The sequence below is a fragment of the Gambusia affinis genome, linkage group LG09 (assembly GCF_019740435.1).
Source record: "Gambusia affinis linkage group LG09, SWU_Gaff_1.0, whole genome shotgun sequence".
In the NCBI taxonomy this organism is placed as follows: Eukaryota; Metazoa; Chordata; class Actinopteri; order Cyprinodontiformes; family Poeciliidae; genus Gambusia; species Gambusia affinis.
In genome coordinates this window covers 29839952-29858792 of record NC_057876.1, presented here as the reverse complement: position 1 = coordinate 29858792, position 18841 = coordinate 29839952, and the positions used below count along the sequence as shown (strand labels likewise).

Genomic DNA, 18841 nt, shown 5'->3' with positions numbered 1-18841 from the left:
GATTTTTTTTAACCTTCACAATTTTACTTTAACAGTGAATTAAATATTCTAGTGCTGAACTTTCAGCTGCTGTACATACACAGAACCAAACGTTCATCTGCCAGGGATCCTGGATCTCCCTTATTATAACAAATGATGAAATGCTGCTCTGTTTGTTTTTTTTGGTTTCATTATTTTTCAAGTGTTGCCATGGAAACACACGACGACCCCGACCCTGTTGTGAATTTGGCCTAGAACCAACCTCCAAACCTAACTCCTTATTTCTATAAATGAATGTATGTATGTATGTATGTATGTATGGATGTATGGATGTATGGATGGATGGATGGATGGATGGATGGATGGATGGATGGATGGATGGATGGATGGATGGATGGATGGATGGATGGATGGATGGATGGAAGGAAGGAAGGAAGGAAGGAAGGAAGGAAGGAACCTCTGGCCTGGTCAGCAGGTTTTGTCTGGGTCTGAAGGTTCAGGTCCGGTTTGGTTTGAGTTCAATATGAACAGAAATATGAGTTTGGTTATAATCTGGTTTATTCTCTTGATAAAAAAAGTTCTTAAGAGAAAATCAGCAGGATGGAAAATCACATTTAGTTTTTACTCACAAGAACTGATTTTCATCAGGAACGTTCTGATGCAGAGGAGCGACCTGAAGGTCCGAATACAGAACATAAAACTCGTAATGAGAAACAACCTGTAACCCTGCCCTTCAAAATAAAAGTAAGACAAAGAAAACAGTAATAAATGATTCAAAGTTTAAACTCAGACAAAAACGTTAAATTTCTAATGAGTTCAAAGGTTAAAATATGAGCAAGAAACAGAAAAGTCTGAAGTTGATAAAGTTGGTCGTGATCACAGCGGCTCGTCCTTCGTCCCTGAAACAAGAACAAACCTACAGTTAGAGATTTACACCCAGCTGTAGACAGGAAGTCCTGGACAACTTCCTGTCTGCATGGTTTCATTGAGTTGTCTACAGGAAGTTGTGGACAGGAAGCTGTTCTGGTTTTGAGCAGCAGCTGATCGGTTCTTGATTTGTCCCAAACCAACTCCTAGCTAACATCACAACGTATCTGTTGTCATGGTGACGGTGAGGAACAGCTCCATGGTTGTCATGGAGGAGGCTCCACCAATCAGGATCAATGTGATTGGTTGGTGTGAGGCAGGCCGTGTTACCATAACACCGATTGGTTGTGTCAGTCTGCAGACGATGACATCAGACTTCTGGTTACCTGAAGTGAGGATGATGTCATCGACGGACCGGACCAGGTGGACGGCTCCGATGGCCGACGCTTCGCCTCTGGAGTTGGCGGCGTGACACTCGTAGGATCCTTCTTCTTCTTCAGTCAGCGGGGAGATCTGAGGGGAGAGCCACAGATCTGATTGGTCCAAAAGGGTGATGACATCACCAGAAGAACACCAGGGGTCAACCTGCCACTGACCCTCTGGGTCAACCTGAGGTCACTGACCAGAACCCAGCCTGTCACTTGGTGCTTCTCCGGTCCGCCTCGGGTCTGGACGGCCAGGTTGTCCCGATCGCCAGGTAGAAGCTCCGCCCTCTTTCTGCCACCAAGCACCTGGGAATCATCATCGCCATCATCATCATCTTCATCACCACCATCATTATCATCATCAGTCCAGACAGGTCAACGTGAAGCGGCTCACCTTCTTCCAGGTGAGGACAGGTGTGGGCACGCCCACCGCCTCGCAGCTCAGGAACACCTGGGAGCCGCTGAGGTTGAACACCTGGCCTGGAGGCGTCACTATGGAGGGAGCTGCAGACAGAGATCTGGTCAGGACCATACTGTAAATACCTTCCCAATCTTGGAAAAGTCTAGAATTGTCCCCCCCCAAAAAAATCATTGAAGAAACGTTTGCATTTAAATAATATCAATATGAAAAAACAAAGAAATCTGCCATTTATCTCAGAAAAAAAGAATTAATTATTAGAACAGTTCAGTCCAAAGTGTAGGAGGAGCAACAGCAGCTGCTAACTGTTAGCTGCTAACTGTTAGCTGCTAACTGTTAGCTGCTAACTGTTAGCTGCTAACTGTTAGCTGCTAACTGTTAGCTGCTAACTGTTAGCTGCTAACTGTTAGCTGCTAACTGTTAGCTGCTAACTGTTAACATAAAACCCTCCAGTAAGTAAATACTTAAAGCAAAAGACAAAATAAACATTTTATTTACTTTCACTGCTCAATAAGAAGAAACTTATTAACAATAAAAATCAGACTGCAGTTTATTTCATTACTTTGAATCATGATAAGCTGCATCATTAACAAAACTGCTACACTGCTTTCATAGACTTAATCTTTTTTGTTAAAGGTAACAAACACCTCGTTCCTATTTAGCTCTTTAACTTTTATTTAATTAAAGTTTGAAACTGGAGGAGAGAACAGATAGAAAAATCTAAAAGTTTTGGATTTATTCCACTGTCTTCAGCGTAGAGCCTTTAAAACCACAAAATAAAATCAGAATATTTTTCTATATAAACTCTCGTGCTTTAAATGTTACATTAAATTATGATATTCCCCAGATATTCATTTCTATCTACCTGCTGGTTCTCAGTCATCCAGGACGTGGGAAAACTTAAAAAGGCTTAAAAATAAAGCAATTTAAGTTATAATTTAAATAGGCCATAACTTGTATTGGGAACCATTTCAATAAATCAATGTTTATGAGGAATTTTATTAAGAGCAGTTAATCATTAAAGCTTTTTTATTTAGAGCCTTAAATGTTTGTAAAGGTGTAGCAGAGATTAGATCAGTCAGACTGAACAAAACTATCTAAGCAACATTTAAATTTCAGTTTTATTTCTCTGCAGGATGTTTACTGAGAATAAAACAGGTTTGATGAACTTTAATAATCATTTTGGTCCTGCAGCTTGAATGTGGTGTAAAAACCTTTTAAACTACATTTTACATTACATTTCAATGGAAGATCGGTCTTCAGAAATGTTATGGTCCCCAATATGAGATGGGATGTACCCCTTTAGTCAGGACAGAACCCGGACAGAACCCAACCAGAACCGACCCAACTTAGCGGACCCGTGACCCGGCAGTAATATTCTGAGCGCCTCAGTGAGCCGCTAATCTGGTTCGGAATGGAAAAGAGATTATCAGAGAGAAGCCGAGCGGAGGTACTGTCGGCCCAGAAACACCGGACCGGACCGGACCGGACCGGACCGAACCGGAGGGCTGGAATGGACAGATGAGAACACCTGGAGAAACATCTGGATTCCTCCATTTGGAGAAAAATCCCAACGGGATTGCAGCCAGATTAACAACCTGAGAGCTGGAAAAAAACTGTTTAACAATAATAATAATAATAATAATAATAATAATAATAATACTTATTGGTTTTTCACAATTCATAAAAACTTTGATTCAAATGTTTTTTTGCTGTTGAAAAACTTTTCTCTAAATTATTTGTCTTATTTTTTTAATTTTAATCTTTGAAATACCAGAACATTGATATAACACCTGTCGTCCGTCTCACCTGAGGCGCAGCGGCCTTTGTTCTGGACGTTGATTGGCTCCCTGCCGCGCCGCTGCGCCGCCATGTTGGCGCTCCTCAGGGCGCAGCCGCTCCTGTACGTGGTTCCGTCGGATCCGCACACCTGGTAGTTGGTCTTGCACGCGCACACGCCAGTTTTGCTCCGCTTGTTGCCGCCGCTCCTGACGCATTCCAACCCGGAGCCGCAGCGGCGCGCTGCCGCGCGGCGGCCGCCGCACAGCTCGCCCTCCGCCGCGGCGCAAACCGCGCAGCAGCCGCAGGAGTCCCGCAGCGAACCGGCGGGGCAGCCCGCAGCCGGGAGAGGAGCGCACCCCGCCGGGTCACACGGAGCGCAGCCCTGCCCGGCCCGCAGAACCGGAACCAGAACCAGCAGAGGCAGCAGGAGCAGCGAGAGGCGGCGGGACGTCATGGCGCTCCGAGGTCTGATCTGGACTGAGAGCTGATGAGGCTGCTGGTCCCGCCCACAGCCCGAACCGAACCCAGAACAGCCCGAACCGAACCCAAAACAGCCCGAACCGAACCCAAAACAGCCCGAACTTCCTGACCCAAATGGGTTTTTCACTAAACCCGATGAGCTGAAAGGTGTCTGATTATTGATTGGATCGGTACTGGCCGGTTCCGACCCGAACTTCTGCCTCCACATTCCTCACATTCAGATCCCAGTTTGACCCTGACTCCCAGTCTGGGAACAGGAAGCGTCCCAGTCCGAGCTGGGAGTGTTTTCTTCCTGTTATTGTTTCATAAAGATTCCCAGAACATTTTCACCTCCAGAACCCAAAACAAACCCGGTTCAGATCAGCACCAGCCAGAACCCAAACCCATCTGCACCCAGAGTTCTAACCAGAGCCTGAAGTTCACCAGGCGAACACGAACAGAACCACAGAACTTTATTATTACCAGAACATTTAAAGAGTCCCACATGAAGCCCGGTTCTACCAGAACCAAGACCGAGGAAGCTGCAGCCATGTTCTCCGGACCGGTTTCACTGTAGAATCGACCAGAACCATCAGTAGAACCAGGGTGGTACCAGTAGAACCCGGCCAGTTGGTTCTACCTCCAGTACTTGCTGATGAAGGCTGACAGGAGGTCCCGGTACGGCGTTTCGGACTGCGGCGCCGGCAGCCCAGCGGTTCTGCGGACTGTTGGTGAGCGCAACAGCAGGTTGTGACTGAACCCGACCAGACTGGAGCAGAACCAGTACAGAGCCATGGACTGGGAGGAGGAAACAGGACGTTAGAGAGCTCCGTGACCGGGACCCGGTTCTGATCCAGATCTAATCCTGACCCATTTAGCTCACCGTCGGGACAGAGGCGGCGATGGGGATCATCAGAACCGAGAACCCTCTGAACCCGTTCAGAACCAGCCGCTGGAAACGCGACGCTCCGACTCTCTGCAGAGAAAACACCTGAAGAAGAAGGAGATGACATCAGCGCGATGACATCACAGCCTAGCTGGCCTGGCTCCGCCCCCACACCGACCTCCAGGATGAGCAGGTTGGTGAGGCCCAGGCAGACCGGCAGGACCCAGGTGGAGTCCGGTACCGTGAGGTCCGGGAACCAGAGAGCGCCCCCTGCTGCCAACTCGCCGTGCAGCGCTGCACAGGAACACAGAGATCAGACCAGAACTAGAACCAGAACCAGGACCCGACCAGCACCAGAACCCACCCCCTACCTGGCCGATCCAGGCTGAGGTTCCGCAGCGCCAGAGACAGGCCGACCCAGAGCGGCAGCTGGACCCAGACCAGCAGGCTGGCTTTGAACGGGTGGCAGTTGTCCCGGACGTAGAGCTGCAAAACCAGACGCCGCAGGTTCTTCTGGAACTGGACCCTGTGAACAGAACCAGAACCTTTTCAGACCCCAGAAACAGAACTCCGGTTCCTTTTTGGACTCGGTCCAACCTCGATTCGTTCATGTTTGAGAAGTCCTTTAATCTCCATGGCAACCATTCAGCTGCTAAACACCTGGGTGGAACTAGCCCCGCTTCCGAGGCGCAGCTCCTCCCCCACTCAGCTCCTTCAGACTAGCCAGCAGCAATTAGCAAACAGCTGCTGAGCTCATTGTAGGACCTGCTGCTCAGAGTAAAAACATTAAAGGGTTAATAGAGAAGCCATGATGGGAAGACTTCCTGAGGGCGGAGCTTCAGAAAGAGCAGGAGCTTCTTAAAGAGACAGAGGCCCAATTTCAAGAAGTTAAATCAGAAGGACAAATTTCTATTAATATTGAGCCATATTTGATATATATAACATTTTATAACAACTGAAGGTAACATAGTTACTGGATTGTGCTATAAAATAGTAAACACATGATACTGGCCCTTTAAACTTCTACATTTTGGTTCCATTCTTCCAGAAATAACTTTTGCACTCTGAAACGTGAGAAGGAACAGTGTGTAAGAACTCCATGTTTCTATCCAACTGTCATTCCAATTTTGAGCAAACTTTTAAAAAGTTGCAACAACAAAAGAAAGGAAGTGTTTCTGTCTAATGGTTTGGATTCAACCAGGCTACGCAAAGTCATCAGATGCTGATGCTACGCCTGGCAGTAGGAAGCAGGAAGCAGGTCCGGAGTTTCCTCCCCTCCAAGATGGAGGAGTTTGGCAAGTCCTCCTCTCTGCAGCTAACAGGAAGGGCGGACGGACCGCTGTCAGTTTCAGCCCTTATATGGAAATGGGACCATTGCACTCCGGAAGTGAAGGGGGCGCTATTTCCTATATTATCTGCGGTCTCACGTTTTTATTTTCTTTTGAAATCTGTGATATATCTTCATCTTTAGGAAGGATTTTCAATCAGCATGTATTTAAACTTCTCTCTGTTATTTACTTCAGCTCAGCTCACAGTTTTTAACAGATTCTGTAGCTTTCTGTGAACTTCTAAATCTGCTCCTTAGTCGCATCTTTTCGGGCCTGATACTGCCTCTAGTGGCGTGGGGTGGTAACACAACTAATATAATTACATTAATAAATCAGAAAACCACAAAGTCTTTATTATTTATTATTAATTCTGGCCTTAATGGAACCGTAAAACATAAATTCCCTCACAAAAGAACATTCCTTTTCATTTTCTTAAGGAAGTAGAGCTAATTAAATGACATAAACTGGACAATCAGCTCCACTTGCTGAAAACACTGGCTATAACTTTAAGAACTGTTCTCAGAGACTCTTTCTTTTAGGAGACCCGGTGAGAAGATATATCACAGATTTCAAAAGAAAATAAAAAAAAGGAGAAATGGATAATGTAGGAAATAGCGCCCCCTCGAGTTTGGTGCCTCTGGTACGGCTCAGACCCACCAGTAGATGGCAGCGTTCGCTACGTTAGAACTTTAACGTATGAACTCCTACGCCTTAAGCGAGCTTAAAAACATTTTTGTAAAACTGATAGTCATTTCAATTTATGTCCTTTCCATCAAAACTTTCTAATGCGATACTTGGAAATGGGCAGAAAGAAAAACTTTGATGGAAACTCACCTCCTGAAGAAAGTCTTGGTGAAGGAACCCTGTGAACCCATTGATGACGAGCAGGAAGACACCTGGAACTGAGGAGGAACCAGAACCACCTGATTCGACCCAGTTCCAGTCTGTGAAACAGAAGCCGAGCTCTGCCAGAAGAACCCGACCCGAACCAGAACCCGGACCTGGTACCAGGCGGTTGGTTCTGTCAATCCTCACCTGCTCTGCTTGTCCGTCCAGCCTCGTTCTCTCCCTCGGACTGAAACCTCGTATCGAAGCCTCTTGGCCAGCTCAGAGATCTCCGCCTGCAGCGCCTCCACCTGCAGCACATTTAGGTTGCTATGGTTACCATCACAGCAAGCATAAAACCTGAGGTCGAGGGTCAATGTCAATCTAGTTCACAGCTGGTCCCTGTTTTACGCAGCTCTGTTGCCATGGTAACTGGTGCTGTAAATTGACCCTGATTACGTTAAACTGAATTCCACCTACCTTGGCAATGATAATCAGCTGGTAGGCGGCCAGCGGCAGGGTGATGCAGGTCCTGATGGACGCTGTTGCCATAGCGATGCTCAGCCACCATGGCAACCCGCTCACCTGGTGCGCGCTGACCAGGAAGTTCTCACACAGGTGAACTGGAGCGGAGTCTGACAGGCTACCGTACCATCCACCTGCGCCGCTGGCTCCTCCAACCCCAGACGCCGGCCTCACGCGAGACTCTGTTGTACAGGTGAGGGGAAGGACAGGAGAAGCCCACCTGCTCAGGACGTCACGTGCTCGTGGTCGCAGGACTCTGCACCTCACCAGCACCCCCACGGTGAGCATGGTGACCACGTGACTTTAAAGCTCCCACGTGTCCTTTAAAGCTAAGAAAAGCCCTCTTCCTCACCTTCATCAGCAGTCTGTTTCACAGCAGCCCATAACTGACCGAGCGTCACTCAAACATGACGTCACTGACCAATGCGGCGCGGAGGTCTGACGTAGACAACGCTGAAAAACAAAAACAACAAAAATAAAATAAAATCGAGATAAAAAAAAAACAAAAATAGAAAATAACTTAAACAAAAAACACAATTAAAATACTAATTAGCTGTTTAGACGGCAGCTCACCGGAAGAAACCTTTTCTCTTCACATTAAAAGCATGCAGAGGCTGTGATGAGACAACGCGTGAAGCCATTTGAAGGAATTAAACCTCACGAACAGTTGGACGTGGAAAATTCTGGGAACAGGAACTGAGTGGTTTACTTATTCAGCATTAACATTTTATCTCTGATAAAGCGGGTGAAGCTAACTACCCTCAGCTCTTATTGTGAAAGTCTTCAGCGGAGGTTCCCCTGAGGAGAACGGCAATCATGGCGGAGTTCGGTTCGGGCGGTCTGCTCGCGGCTCTGCTGCTCTTTACGACCCTCACCTTACGGGATATTTATGTGGGCCGGTCGGATTACAGAACCGGCGCCTTTTCAGAAACCGAACAGGAGAGCGGGAAACCCCCAAAAGTGGCGCTGTACTCCGGCCCAGTGCTCCAGTTCCGCTACTGGTGAGTTAGCATGCAGGCTAGCAACTAGTGTGATGACGTCACGCTAAACGAACTGAAGATTTCTGTGAAGATGAACAGATTATGGCTGTCATGTCAAACTTGAAGATTAGAGTCATCGAAAAGATTGATATTCTTCCTAAATGTTTATATTTTTGTGATTTTTTTTTTTTTTGTCCTAACATTCCTGGATTAAAATTCCATTTGAATAATAACTTTATGAATATGAATAGGTCTTTCATCTGGACTCAAAATAAGTATTTAGTCTCCAGGAAGGTCACTCATAATTATCAGTTATGTCCAACAAATAAATTCATGAAGAAAACAGAATCAGTTTCACATTTTTCTGTATGTTCCAGCAGCTTCCTGTTCAGACCTGAAGCAGATTATAATCTGTGTGTGTGTGTGTGTGTGTGTGTGTGTGTGTGTGTGTGTCCAGCATCTCCTGAGGCTACAGTAAAGTCTTCCAGGAATACTCCCAGGCCATCAGCCAGGTGTATCCAGACATTCGCATCCAGGGGGAGAACTACCCCCCCACCCTGCTCAACAGGTGAGACTGAAGCTCCTGTTCTGGTTCTTGTTCCTGTTCTGGTTCCGGTTCTGGAACCTTCATCCTGAACTCCTCTTCCTCAGGCTCGTTGGTAATCTGGTCTCCTACCTGAAGCTTGTCTCCATCCTCCTCATCATCAGCGGTCAGAACCCTTTCCTGCTCCTCGGTACCGACACGCCTGCGGTTTGGACCTGGACTCAGAACAACAAGGTACCGGACTTGCTGTGCTGTTGCTGTAGCAACAGATGCTGACGATGGCGTTCCTGTTTCCAGATCTTCTCATGTCTGATGGCCTTCTTCATCAGTAACATGATGGAGACTCACTTCCTGTCTACGGGAGCCTTCGAGGTCACGCTGAACGGTGAGTCCTGATTGGTGCAGAGCTGTGCAGCTTCCTGGTGTAACGCTGTTTGTCTTCCCCAGATGTTCCCGTGTGGTCCAAACTGCAGTCGGGCTACGTTCCGAACATCCAGGAAATGTTCCGGATCCTCGACACACACCTGAAAATGAACCAGGCCGACCGTGTCACCTTCACCTCCGCTTAGAGCCGCGCTACCTTCTCCTGAATCATCTGACCTCTGACCTGTCTCCCAGCCGTGCTGCGTTCAGGCTCAGTGGGATATTCAGCTGTTGGCGTTCATGAAGGCGTGACCTTAAAGCGGATCTGCCGGGCTGCGCTGGATGTCTCTGCCTCCATGCTGACTCCCATGATGCACCGGGCCATCAGCTGGCGTGGACAACGGTCACATGACCCCTCGCTCTCTGTTGTCATTTATTTACGTTCTTGGTTTATGGATCCAGTCGGCCTGGTTCTGGTACCACTGGATCGGTTCTTTTCTTCCAACAATCAGCTTTTGTTTTATTTAAAGTTTGAGCTTTTATTGTGAAAACAGGAAGCTGGTCACATCAACCTTAACGATCAGTTGATGACTGTTCACTCCCCCTCAAATAAAAAGTCTTAAAGGAAAATTTCTTCTTCTGTGTTCTGCTTGGCGGTTTTCAGTTTGTTACCATGACAACAGATCAATTAATCCAGACCAGTCAATGATGCGCTTAAGAGCTACATTAAACCAAGTAAAACTGAGACCTGTTGGCCAAATCTTTCAGTTCAAAACCAAAATAAATATTATGATTTAAATATATTCAATGACCTACATCCATTTGTTTACAGATTTTTGTTTGTTCTGATGGAAACGGTGGATAGTTAAAGTTTTATTTCTAAAATTAAAGACAATAAAAATGTGAAAATAGGAAATTTGCTTGATATAATTTGATTAATTGCTGTTTTTCTGCCTGCATTCATATTCTTTCCATGCAAAGCTGGAAATTAAGCATCAACACTACAAATTAAATTTATTTCTAATAATTATACATTTATCACATTTTTTGCTAAATCTTCTAATATGACAATTTCTGAATAAATTATTCTGGAAGCATTTGAAAATCTTAGAGTTGTGGTTTATTGTTTTCAGACATCTGTCATGTCTAATAAAAGTTTGATGAAATGTCCAGCAGTGAATCGGAAAAACGGCTGAAGGTTCAGAAACTGAACGAGTCATTTTGTTTTTCTTCCGCTTCATCAAAGGAAACAACGTCATTTCTAGAGTTCCTGTATTTTGTTAGTTACAGAATCAAGCATAATGTCAAACTTTTTAGGATTTACAGAAAGGTCTGAGGCCGAGTCAAACTTTAAAAACAAGTTTTCCTGATTATTTTCCATCCTGCAGAGGGCGCTGATGAGGCCTCTGCCAGGCAACAACTTCCGCTGCAACAGAACAAGAGAGGAAGCTGCCGTTAGTGTCAGATTCAGCGGGACTGGATCCAAGTTTTTCTCTTCTCCAGATCGGAACCAAAGTAATCCGGACTGCAGCGATCCATTCTGAGAAGGTTCTGTTTCCAGGTGTCAGTGGGTCCCGGATCACACCTGGCGGAGCTGCTGGTGGTGAGTCAGGAAGGCTAACGGCTAACAGCGGTGTTGTGGCGAAAAATGCTTCTGCGGGAAACTGAAGCATTTTCCCACAGCAGCAGCTGCTGCTAGGTCCTGGTTCCGGAGCCGGTTCGGCCACATGCCGACTACCTGGCCATGTTTTAGGTGTTTGACACACAGTGGTGTTGGATTGTTTTGTGTTTAGGTGGCTGCACAGGATAAATTGTATAAAATTCCGTTTGGGTGGAAAGAGCCGTTTGGTTCTACGGATATGAACCTAATGATCACTCTTTTATAGCGCACGGTGACGCTACAATAAAATTTGTTAAACAACATAAAGAACTGGAATGAAATACAAACCTGTATTTACACTTCGTAAGAGGTTCTCGTTTGGATCTGAACCGTGATTGGTCGAGGCCTTGATGACGTGGTTGGACCAGGAAGTGGTTAACAATAGATGATCGGAGACGATTCAATAATAACCTACACCCAAAAATGAGAATACTTAAAATATAAGATACGGACTTACTCTATCTGTTTTATCAAAAACCTAAAAAAACCCAATGACCTGGAAGACGAAAGGTTAGTAAATAACCTAAACCTATTATGCGTTAAACAGATGTTGACTGATGCAGACAAAAATAACCTCCTGACCTTCTTTCGTCAATCTACGAAAGAAACGAGCTTTTAACAGATTTAGAAAAAAATGGAGAAAAAAACAGAAGAAGAAACCAGTTCATTCTTCTGCAGACTGGAAAAAAGAAAGCAAGTTAAAAAAAAAACATTCAGACGCTTATTAACAATAAATGTACAGATTAAACTCTAATTACAAAGAAAATGAGCAACTTTTGTAAAAACCTTTATTGCTCCTCTTTTTCAACCCAAGACTGCGACCTCCTGCTAAACCAAGTCAAAGACTTCATCCCTCAAATCTCTGAGGATTTCAAGAAAACTGCAACAAAGATATTAATATGTTAGAGCTAGATAGCGCCACCATGTGCTTGAAACTGGATAAAACCCCGGCCCCTTACAGTCTCTACAGACATTTCTGAGATTATCTGTGAGAATTTATATCCCAGGTGTTTAAAGATCTCATGTAATAATTCATTTCCTCCCAGCATGAAGCAGGGCGGTACCACCCTGAAACCCAAACAGGAAGAGACAGCAAGGTTCTAGAGAACCACCACCTAAACTGTGATTAAAAACTCTTGACATTTATCTACACAAACAGACTAAAGACTTAAAAGATCTACACATGGTAACATCAGACTGGTGCAGGATTTACCTGATGGAGGATAAAGGTTTCATCCTTTTCCTTCTACAAAGCCTTTGACATGTTGGAGCTTCAGTTTCTTTTTCAAATTTTACACTTGTTTGGATTTGGACAAACTTCTGTAGAGTAGAAAGTTTTTCCAAGCTGTTCAGCTGCGCTGCAGTGTTTCTCTCTTCCTTTTCATCTTGGCTGTTGAAGTGATGACTATCTTCATAAAATACTCAAATAGACCTAAATTAAAGTTTTTGATGACCAGAATTATAACTAGCTGATGACACCACAATATTTTAGAAGAATCTAGACCAGTGGTTCTACTGAACTCTGGTGAGAAAAAGACACATTTTACCTCGGTAACGTCGTGACGACGCGCCTCTCGGCCGTCACTTCCTGCAGGGGATCACGTTACTTTGATCATTGAATCGGTGCAACAAAAAACTAACAAAATTTAAAATAAAAAATGAAGTTGTTAAAAAATATTATTCAAAAAATCTAAATTTATTTTTAATTAGTAAAATAGTAAAAAATATTTTGCAGGGCTGAAATATTTTTGGGGGCCAGAATAAAGTAAAATGGTGGTTTGTTGTTGTGTTTGGCTCTTTGAACCAGGCGATGTTCAGGCTCCTTTTGTCCTTCAGCAAAAAAAACTTACATCTATGTCTTGAATTTGGGGAAAAATCCTTTTATTTATCACTAAAAGGTTCATGAAACTGGTGCAAAAAAGGTTCAGAACCAATAATCTAGACCAAACCTCTAAAGTAATTTTCTCCATCAGGATCTGGATTAACATGAAACCTGCAGAAATATGAACTGATGGTGATTCATGGTTCTGATCCGACACAATATCCCCATTAAATCCTCAGTTAAAAATCTTGTAATTTTAATAACTAAAGAAGTTAAACTCAGTGAAACTGTTAACATAGAGAATAAAATATAGAACTGCAAATCTCCATTAAATAGATCTGACTCTGTTTGGAGAACCTGTGGAACCAAAATGGAGTCGCTGTTCCAGTTCAGATCCCAGTTTATTCTACGGCCAAATATATAACAAATATATTACAGATAGAAATCAGATGAACTTTAATTTCATCTGGAAAAATCGAGTCCTCCACTTAAAGAAAGACTTTAAAGATGGAGGTTTACAAGCTGTTGACTTTAAATGTGGTTTTAAAGCTAAACTGGTTTCTAATAAAATAGTTTCTGGTTTTGTTTCCCAATGGTTGGTTTAAAAAGATTGGAAGCATAGATTTTGTTCCTAGATGTGACTCTGGTGTGGACAGACTTCCTGTTAAATGATCTGCCTTTACAATCAGGTTTGTTGTGTTGGAAACTTCTGAACATGAACAGATTCATTCCTCACCAAACTCCATCTGGAGCCACAGAAACGAACAGAAACGAGTTTCACAGGAAGAAATCTGAGTTTGGATCACTGGATGGAAAAAGGTCTTTGGTCCAAAAGACATTTTCTAAATGATGGCGGAGATTGTATCTGGATTATAATCTGGATTGTTCACTCTCAGTTTAACAGTAATGAACTCTGACCTCTCTGCAGTCAAACACCTGGTTCAAATATAATCAGTTCACTTTCAGTTACTTCAACTGTTTGGATTGAACCTTTTGGGCAAAAGTATTGATGAGTCAGCATCTAATTAACTTTATATTTAACTAACTATTTATAAATGTTTTTATATTTATCTAATTAACTTTAACTTTATATTTCCTGTGTGACCAAATAAAACTGCTGACCTTAAATCTCAACAAGTTCATTTTAAAATCCTTAATAAAGTTTTTCCATCCAGGGAATTTTTACCACAAAGATTCAACTTTGACCCCAACAGCTGGACCTTCTGGGGAAACGTTCAGGTCTGATCAACTAAACTCTTCCTCTGAAAAACAAAGGATGTAACATTTGGACCAGAACCGACCTGGTACTTAACAACCTGCTGATCCTGCAAATGTGGAAAATAGAAAAACTGAATTTAAAAACCTTCAGAGGTTTAAAACTGGAGAGCAGGCAGGAAAAGAACTAGTTCCTCTGAACAAGAACTAGTTCCTCTGAACAAGAACTAGTTCCTCTGAACAAGAACTAGTTCCTCTGAACAAGAACTAGTTCCTCTGAACAAGAACTAGTTCCTCTGAACAAGAACTAGTTCCTCTGAACAAGAACTAGTTCCTCTGAACAAGAACTAGTTCCTCTGAACAAGAACTAGTTCCTCTGAACAAGAACTAGTTCCTCTGCGTTTTTCTGTCTGTTGATTCTGGTTCTGGTTCTGGTTCGTTCCCGCCACCTGATTCTGAACAATCGTTCCAAATGTTTAATAAAAACAAACAGATGATGAAGATGATGAAGATGAAGAAGAGGCCGAGCTTCCCTTACTTCTTACTTCAGACCTCCTGGTTCTGGTTCTGGTTCTGGTCCAAACCAGAACCAGAACCAGTCAGAAATCTGTTCCATGTTTTCACACAGAGTAAACCTGAGATCAGCTGGATCCAGGACTGAACGGACCTCGGACCTCTTCAGAACATGAGCAGCTCGGTGAGTCGGTTGGATCCTGATCAGGTGATCAATGGCTCTTATTGATCGCTCTGCAGACTGTAGACCTCTGAGCAGCTTCACCTGTCCAGGTGAAGAAGGCTCCGCCCCTTGCTGACATCACATCCTGTGTTTCAGGCTCAGAGGAAGCGGCGACCCGCTGGAAGCTCTGTGGTCTCCAGAACCAGAACCAAGACCAGCAGAGCGGCCAGCGGTCGGACCCGCAGGGCAGCCGGCGCTGGAGACCCCGCCCCCCCCACAGAGCCCATTGACGTGATGGACGGCGCCGAGGACGGTCGGTGTAGAACCCGACGGACCTGGAGCCGGACCAGAACCCCTGGTCTGCGCTGAAGGTTCTGCAGAACGGTCCGACTCATGTGGCTCTGCTGTGTCCAGGTGTGGAGGAGGTGGTGGACCTCACCTGCGAGGGATCAGAGTCTGCTGTGGTCGACCTGACGACCAACAACGAGTCTGTGCTGGTAAACAAACCGACCGACCGACAGGAAGCTGCTCCTCACAGCCACTAACTCTGATTCTCTCTCTCCTGCCCCCAGCTGGTGGACGAAGGTAAAACCTGGATCTGCTCTCATGACCTCATACCAGACCAGTACCGGACCAGTAACGCACCTTCTTGGTTCTTCCATCAGGGCCTCCAGGTGAAAGCTATGTTCTGAGCAGTGATGAAGATGAAGACGCGCCCACTGTCGTTCAAGCTGCCATCACCGCTACTGCACACACGTCCAGGTATTAGACCGGTCCCTGTTGTTAGACGTCCAGGTATTAGACCGATCCCTGCTGTTAGACGTCTAGGTGTTAGACCGATCCCTGTTGTTAGACGTCCAGGTGTTAGACCGATCCCTGTCAACATCTTGGTCTGGATTTTTCTCCATCCATCCATTTTCTTCCACCTTTATCCTCTTGGGGTCACAAGCAAGACTTTTCAGGCGAGAGGTGGGGTCACCTGTCCGGGTCACCTGTCCGGGTCACCTGTCCATCACAGGGTAACACAGAGACACACAGGACAAACACACGCTGAGGAGAATTCAGAGACCAATTAACCTGACAGTCGTGTGTTTGGACTGTGGGAGGAACCCGGAGAACCGGACAGAACCACCATGCACAAGGAGAACATGCAGAAAGACCCCGGGCTGGGAATCGAACCCAGAACCTTCTTGCTGCAACAGTGCTACTCACTGCTCCACTGTGGAGCCCATATTTTTCTCCAGAAACTTTGGTTCTGGGTGGGTCCAGTCAGGTCCGGTGTGTTCTGGGTTCTCCTTGTTGGAACCGGTTTTTAGTCGCATGTAGTTGTTGGTTTTTATGAAATTTTGGCCTTCTCGCTGTTTGGTTCTATTGAACTCGTTTAGAAACACTCCAGGAAGTAGACGGCTCCGGTCTGACATCAGTAACTTGTTGCTGATTGGACACCAGAACCAGAACCAGAACCTTTCAGGTTGTGTCTGTTGCAGGTTGACTCCAGGTCTCATCAGCTGTCCCGTCTGTCTGGACCTGTACTCCGAGGTGAGACTCCCTCGCTGGTGGAACCGGATCAGAACCAGAACATTGATCTCTGGCCAGGTGGGCGGGCTTTACAACCCCGGTCCTGCGTGCTGATTGGCTCTTGTTTTCCTCACAGATCGTAGAGAGCGGGCGATTGGTCGTCTCCACGAAGTGCGGCCACGTGTTCTGCAGCCAGTGTCTGAGGGACGCTCTGACATCATCACACACCTGCCCCACCTGCAGGAAGCGGCTCACCTCACGCCAGTACCACCCTCTTTACATCTGACACCTGGTGACATCATCAGCGGACTGAGCTGCTATTGGCTGTCCTCAGTGACGTCATCAGCGGTTGCTGAAAATGTTTTTTTTTTTTTTTTACTTTAGGCTTAAAATCGGCAGATTGAGTGATGTTTTCTTATTAAATAAATATTATGGAGGAACAACAGCTGCTTGACTGATTGGTCAGATGGCATTAGGCCCCGCCCACCAGGTCAACCACTCAGCTCAGAGAACCAAATTCAAACTATCATGGTTTCCATTGTGTTGATTTCTGAAGTTCAGTTCTAAAATAAGCAGTACCGCAGAAGGTCCAGTAGGGGGCGTGGTGTGACTCCAGAGAGTCCAGCAGCTGCTGTTTGAAGGTTCTGGTTCCGGTTCAGTCGTTTCATCTGTAATTTAAACTTTTATCTTTCACCTTTTTAAATAAAATCTGTTCTCAAATTATTTAACTTCCTCCAAAGTTTATTTTTACTTGCTGTTTGGACCCTGGGAGCACCAGAACCAACCTGGAGTTACCTCATCACAACAGAACCGGTCCGATGGGAATAACTGTTCTGAATCAGAAAAAGGTTCTGGAGAGAGGGAGAAATCTCTTCTGAAGGAGTTCCTCAGGGTTCAGTTTAATCATCTATACGAACATCTGCAACCGTAATAAAAATGCTAATTATCATTTCTGCTTCGTTCAACATAACTTGATTATCAGTTCTAAACTCACTCAGGAGTTAAACGTTTACTCTCTCCGGTACAGAAATCAGAACTAAAAGATAAACTGGACTAGATCCTAAAAAAAACTTCAGAGAAAAGTAAAAACTTGTAACTTGTCTGTTGTCAGCTGGAGGTCGATGACCTGAAGGAGCAGAACGGAAAAGTTCTTCTGGATCACATCTGGGTCTTCAGTTTTCCTGCTGAGTCATGATCCATCAGGGCTTTCATCCCGTGACGCTGACTCATCACCTCACCCACTTCCTGCTTTGGGAGATAAAACTTTATTGACAATGAGAAACAAACAGCAGACTAGAAGCTTCTGGATCCTCCACAGAACCTTGAGCCCGATTCTGAATCTGGTTCTGGTCGGACCGGTTCTGTTCCATCTAACTGAACTGGTGCTGGTTTTTTGGTGACGTTGGATCACCTGAATGATTCCTAAAATAAACACAACGACATTTAAAGATCACTGAGGTTTTTAAGGTCACCGACACGTTGACATGTTGGATTTTATTGTTTTATTTCTCATTGTTTTGTTCTGCTGCTCTATTTATAAACACTGAGTTTATAAATAGTTTCATAATAAATAAATGAAAACATGTTGGTTTGGGAGTTTTACTGTTTGGTTCTGATTGTTCTAAGAGGAACCCCAAGAGGAACCCCCACCCTCAAATTACTGTAAGCATAAAATCATTTTTTAAAAATAATGTAGAAATATTTAAAGCACGGAGAGTGTTTGTTTTCTTGATGTAAAGCAGTTAGAAACGTGCCTCTGGTTTTTCCTCATGCTTTAAGAAACATCAGATTAAAATCATTTACACACCAGCAGGTTGGAACTGGGAAAGTGACGTTTCTCCTGTTTTGTCTGAAATTAGCTTCTTTTTTTAGCAACTAGCTGGTTCAGCTAGTAGCCTGGCTTATGATGGCGAACAAACGCAAACTAGTAATCTATTAGTGACTAGTTAATGGTTATCTTTACTGACATTTTGGATCTGTTTCTAGATAAATACATTTACGTATTTTGAATTTGAGGTCATGGTTAATACTTTTTGGAGGCTAGCAACCAGCTAGCTAAAGCGGAATGTTTAGTGTTCAGACGACATTCACTCACTGTGGGAAAAATATTTACTTCATTTAATACGTCTTTATATCTTTAAGTCAATGGGTTTTTATATATCAAATCTCTCTGTTTTTGACTTTTTCTTGACAGACGTTTCATTTCATTTAAGGTCAAAATTTGTTCAGTTTTGACTGTTTAAAAACTAAAAGAATTTCTGATTCTTTGAGAAAAAATCTTGTACGTTACTTATGTACATATAGCTTTATCTTAGTGGTGTAATGTATTTAAGTTTCGGTATTTTGCGGCCTAGTTGTAATATAAATATAAATTTACACAAGATATTATTTTTTGTGTATTACATTAGTTTAATAAAACTTCTAGTAAAGATAATTGATGGACTCTAGAGGGATTGGAGCAGGGTGCCAATAATTACTGTTTAATGGCATCATAAAGGTGAATCTTCACCGCCTGATATTGTTGACATCGCTGGTTGAACATGAAACCTGTTGAAACAATGTTATAACT

The 18841-nt window shown here is 44.2% G+C and overlaps 4 protein-coding genes across 7 annotated transcripts; 2 read left to right on the top strand and 2 right to left on the bottom strand.

Annotated features, from left to right (window-relative positions):
• Positions 1-519: 519 nt before the first annotated feature.
• igfbp7 (insulin-like growth factor binding protein 7) lies at positions 520-4305 on the bottom strand. Its single transcript, XM_044126602.1, has 5 exons — positions 3499-4305; positions 1666-1775; positions 1470-1577; positions 1233-1359; positions 520-878 (listed from the first exon to the last, which is right to left on the bottom strand). Exons 1-5 carry the CDS (start codon positions 4157-4159, stop codon positions 856-858), a joined length of 1029 nt encoding a protein of 342 aa, XP_043982537.1. The 5' UTR covers positions 4160-4305; the 3' UTR covers positions 520-855.
• An 81-nt stretch (positions 4306-4386) lies between these two features.
• On the bottom strand, positions 4387-7951 carry LOC122836760 (cytochrome c oxidase assembly protein COX18, mitochondrial). 3 transcript variants are annotated; one of them, XR_006371606.1, is made up of 7 exons: positions 7450-7951; positions 7180-7280; positions 6979-7046; positions 5188-5342; positions 4995-5110; positions 4814-4921; positions 4695-4728 (listed from the first exon to the last, which is right to left on the bottom strand). XR_006371606.1 is itself a non-coding variant. In XM_044126603.1 (6 exons), exons 1-6 carry the CDS (start codon positions 7780-7782, stop codon positions 4567-4569), a joined length of 975 nt encoding a protein of 324 aa, XP_043982538.1. In that variant the 5' UTR covers positions 7783-7941; the 3' UTR covers positions 4387-4566. The 3 variants fall into 3 exon arrangements, 2 of the variants coding, with proteins under 2 accessions (XP_043982538.1, XP_043982539.1); XM_044126603.1 differs by lacking the exon at positions 6979-7046 and having other exon boundaries at positions 4387-4728; positions 7450-7941; XM_044126604.1 differs by lacking the exon at positions 7450-7951 and having other exon boundaries at positions 4387-4728; positions 7180-7282.
• Positions 7952-8263: 312 nt separating this feature from the next.
• Positions 8264-10011, top strand: selenot2 (selenoprotein T, 2). Its single transcript, XM_044126607.1, has 5 exons — positions 8264-8495; positions 8932-9042; positions 9126-9252; positions 9316-9403; positions 9466-10011. Exons 1-5 carry the CDS (start codon positions 8311-8313, stop codon positions 9585-9587), a joined length of 633 nt encoding a protein of 210 aa, XP_043982542.1. The 5' UTR covers positions 8264-8310; the 3' UTR covers positions 9588-10011.
• A 792-nt stretch (positions 10012-10803) lies between these two features.
• rnf4 (ring finger protein 4) lies at positions 10804-17857 on the top strand. Of its 2 annotated transcripts, XM_044126609.1 has the most exons (9): positions 10804-10984; positions 14039-14102; positions 14707-14775; positions 14911-15067; positions 15169-15251; positions 15327-15339; positions 15420-15516; positions 16242-16293; positions 16409-17857. In XM_044126609.1, exons 3-9 carry the CDS (start codon positions 14764-14766, stop codon positions 16556-16558), a joined length of 564 nt encoding a protein of 187 aa, XP_043982544.1. In that variant the 5' UTR covers positions 10804-10984; positions 14039-14102; positions 14707-14763; the 3' UTR covers positions 16559-17857. The 2 variants fall into 2 exon arrangements, with proteins under 2 accessions (XP_043982544.1, XP_043982543.1); XM_044126608.1 differs by lacking the exon at positions 14039-14102.
• The last annotated feature ends 984 nt before the right edge of the window (positions 17858-18841 follow it).

Excerpts from the sequence above, each read along its gene's own strand:
- igfbp7 (XM_044126602.1), bottom strand. The coding sequence starts at position 4,159 with ATGTGGAGGCAGAAGTTCGGGTCGGAACCGGCCAGTACCGATCCAATC. Across the intron at positions 1,578-1,665 it reads CTGTCCTCACCTGGAAGAAG|GTGCTTGGTGGCAGAAAGAG; the intron begins GTGAGCCGCTTC and ends GATGATTCCCAG. Across the intron at positions 1,360-1,469 it reads AAGTGACAGGCTGGGTTCTG|ATCTCCCCGCTGACTGAAGA; the intron begins GTCAGTGACCTC and ends CTCTCCCCTCAG.
- LOC122836760 (XM_044126603.1), bottom strand. The coding sequence starts at position 7,782 with ATGCTCACCGTGGGGGTGCTGGTGAGGTGCAGAGTCCTGCGACCACGA. Across the intron at positions 5,111-5,187 it reads CCTCAGCCTGGATCGGCCAG|CGCTGCACGGCGAGTTGGCA; the intron begins GTAGGGGGTGGG and ends GTTCCTGTGCAG. Across the intron at positions 4,922-4,994 it reads CCAACCTGCTCATCCTGGAG|GTGTTTTCTCTGCAGAGAGT; the intron begins GTCGGTGTGGGG and ends CTTCTTCTTCAG.
- rnf4 (XM_044126608.1), top strand. Across the intron at positions 15,068-15,168 it reads GATGGACGGCGCCGAGGACG|GTGTGGAGGAGGTGGTGGAC; the intron begins GTCGGTGTAGAA and ends TGCTGTGTCCAG. Across the intron at positions 16,294-16,408 it reads GTCTGGACCTGTACTCCGAG|ATCGTAGAGAGCGGGCGATT; the intron begins GTGAGACTCCCT and ends TTTTCCTCACAG.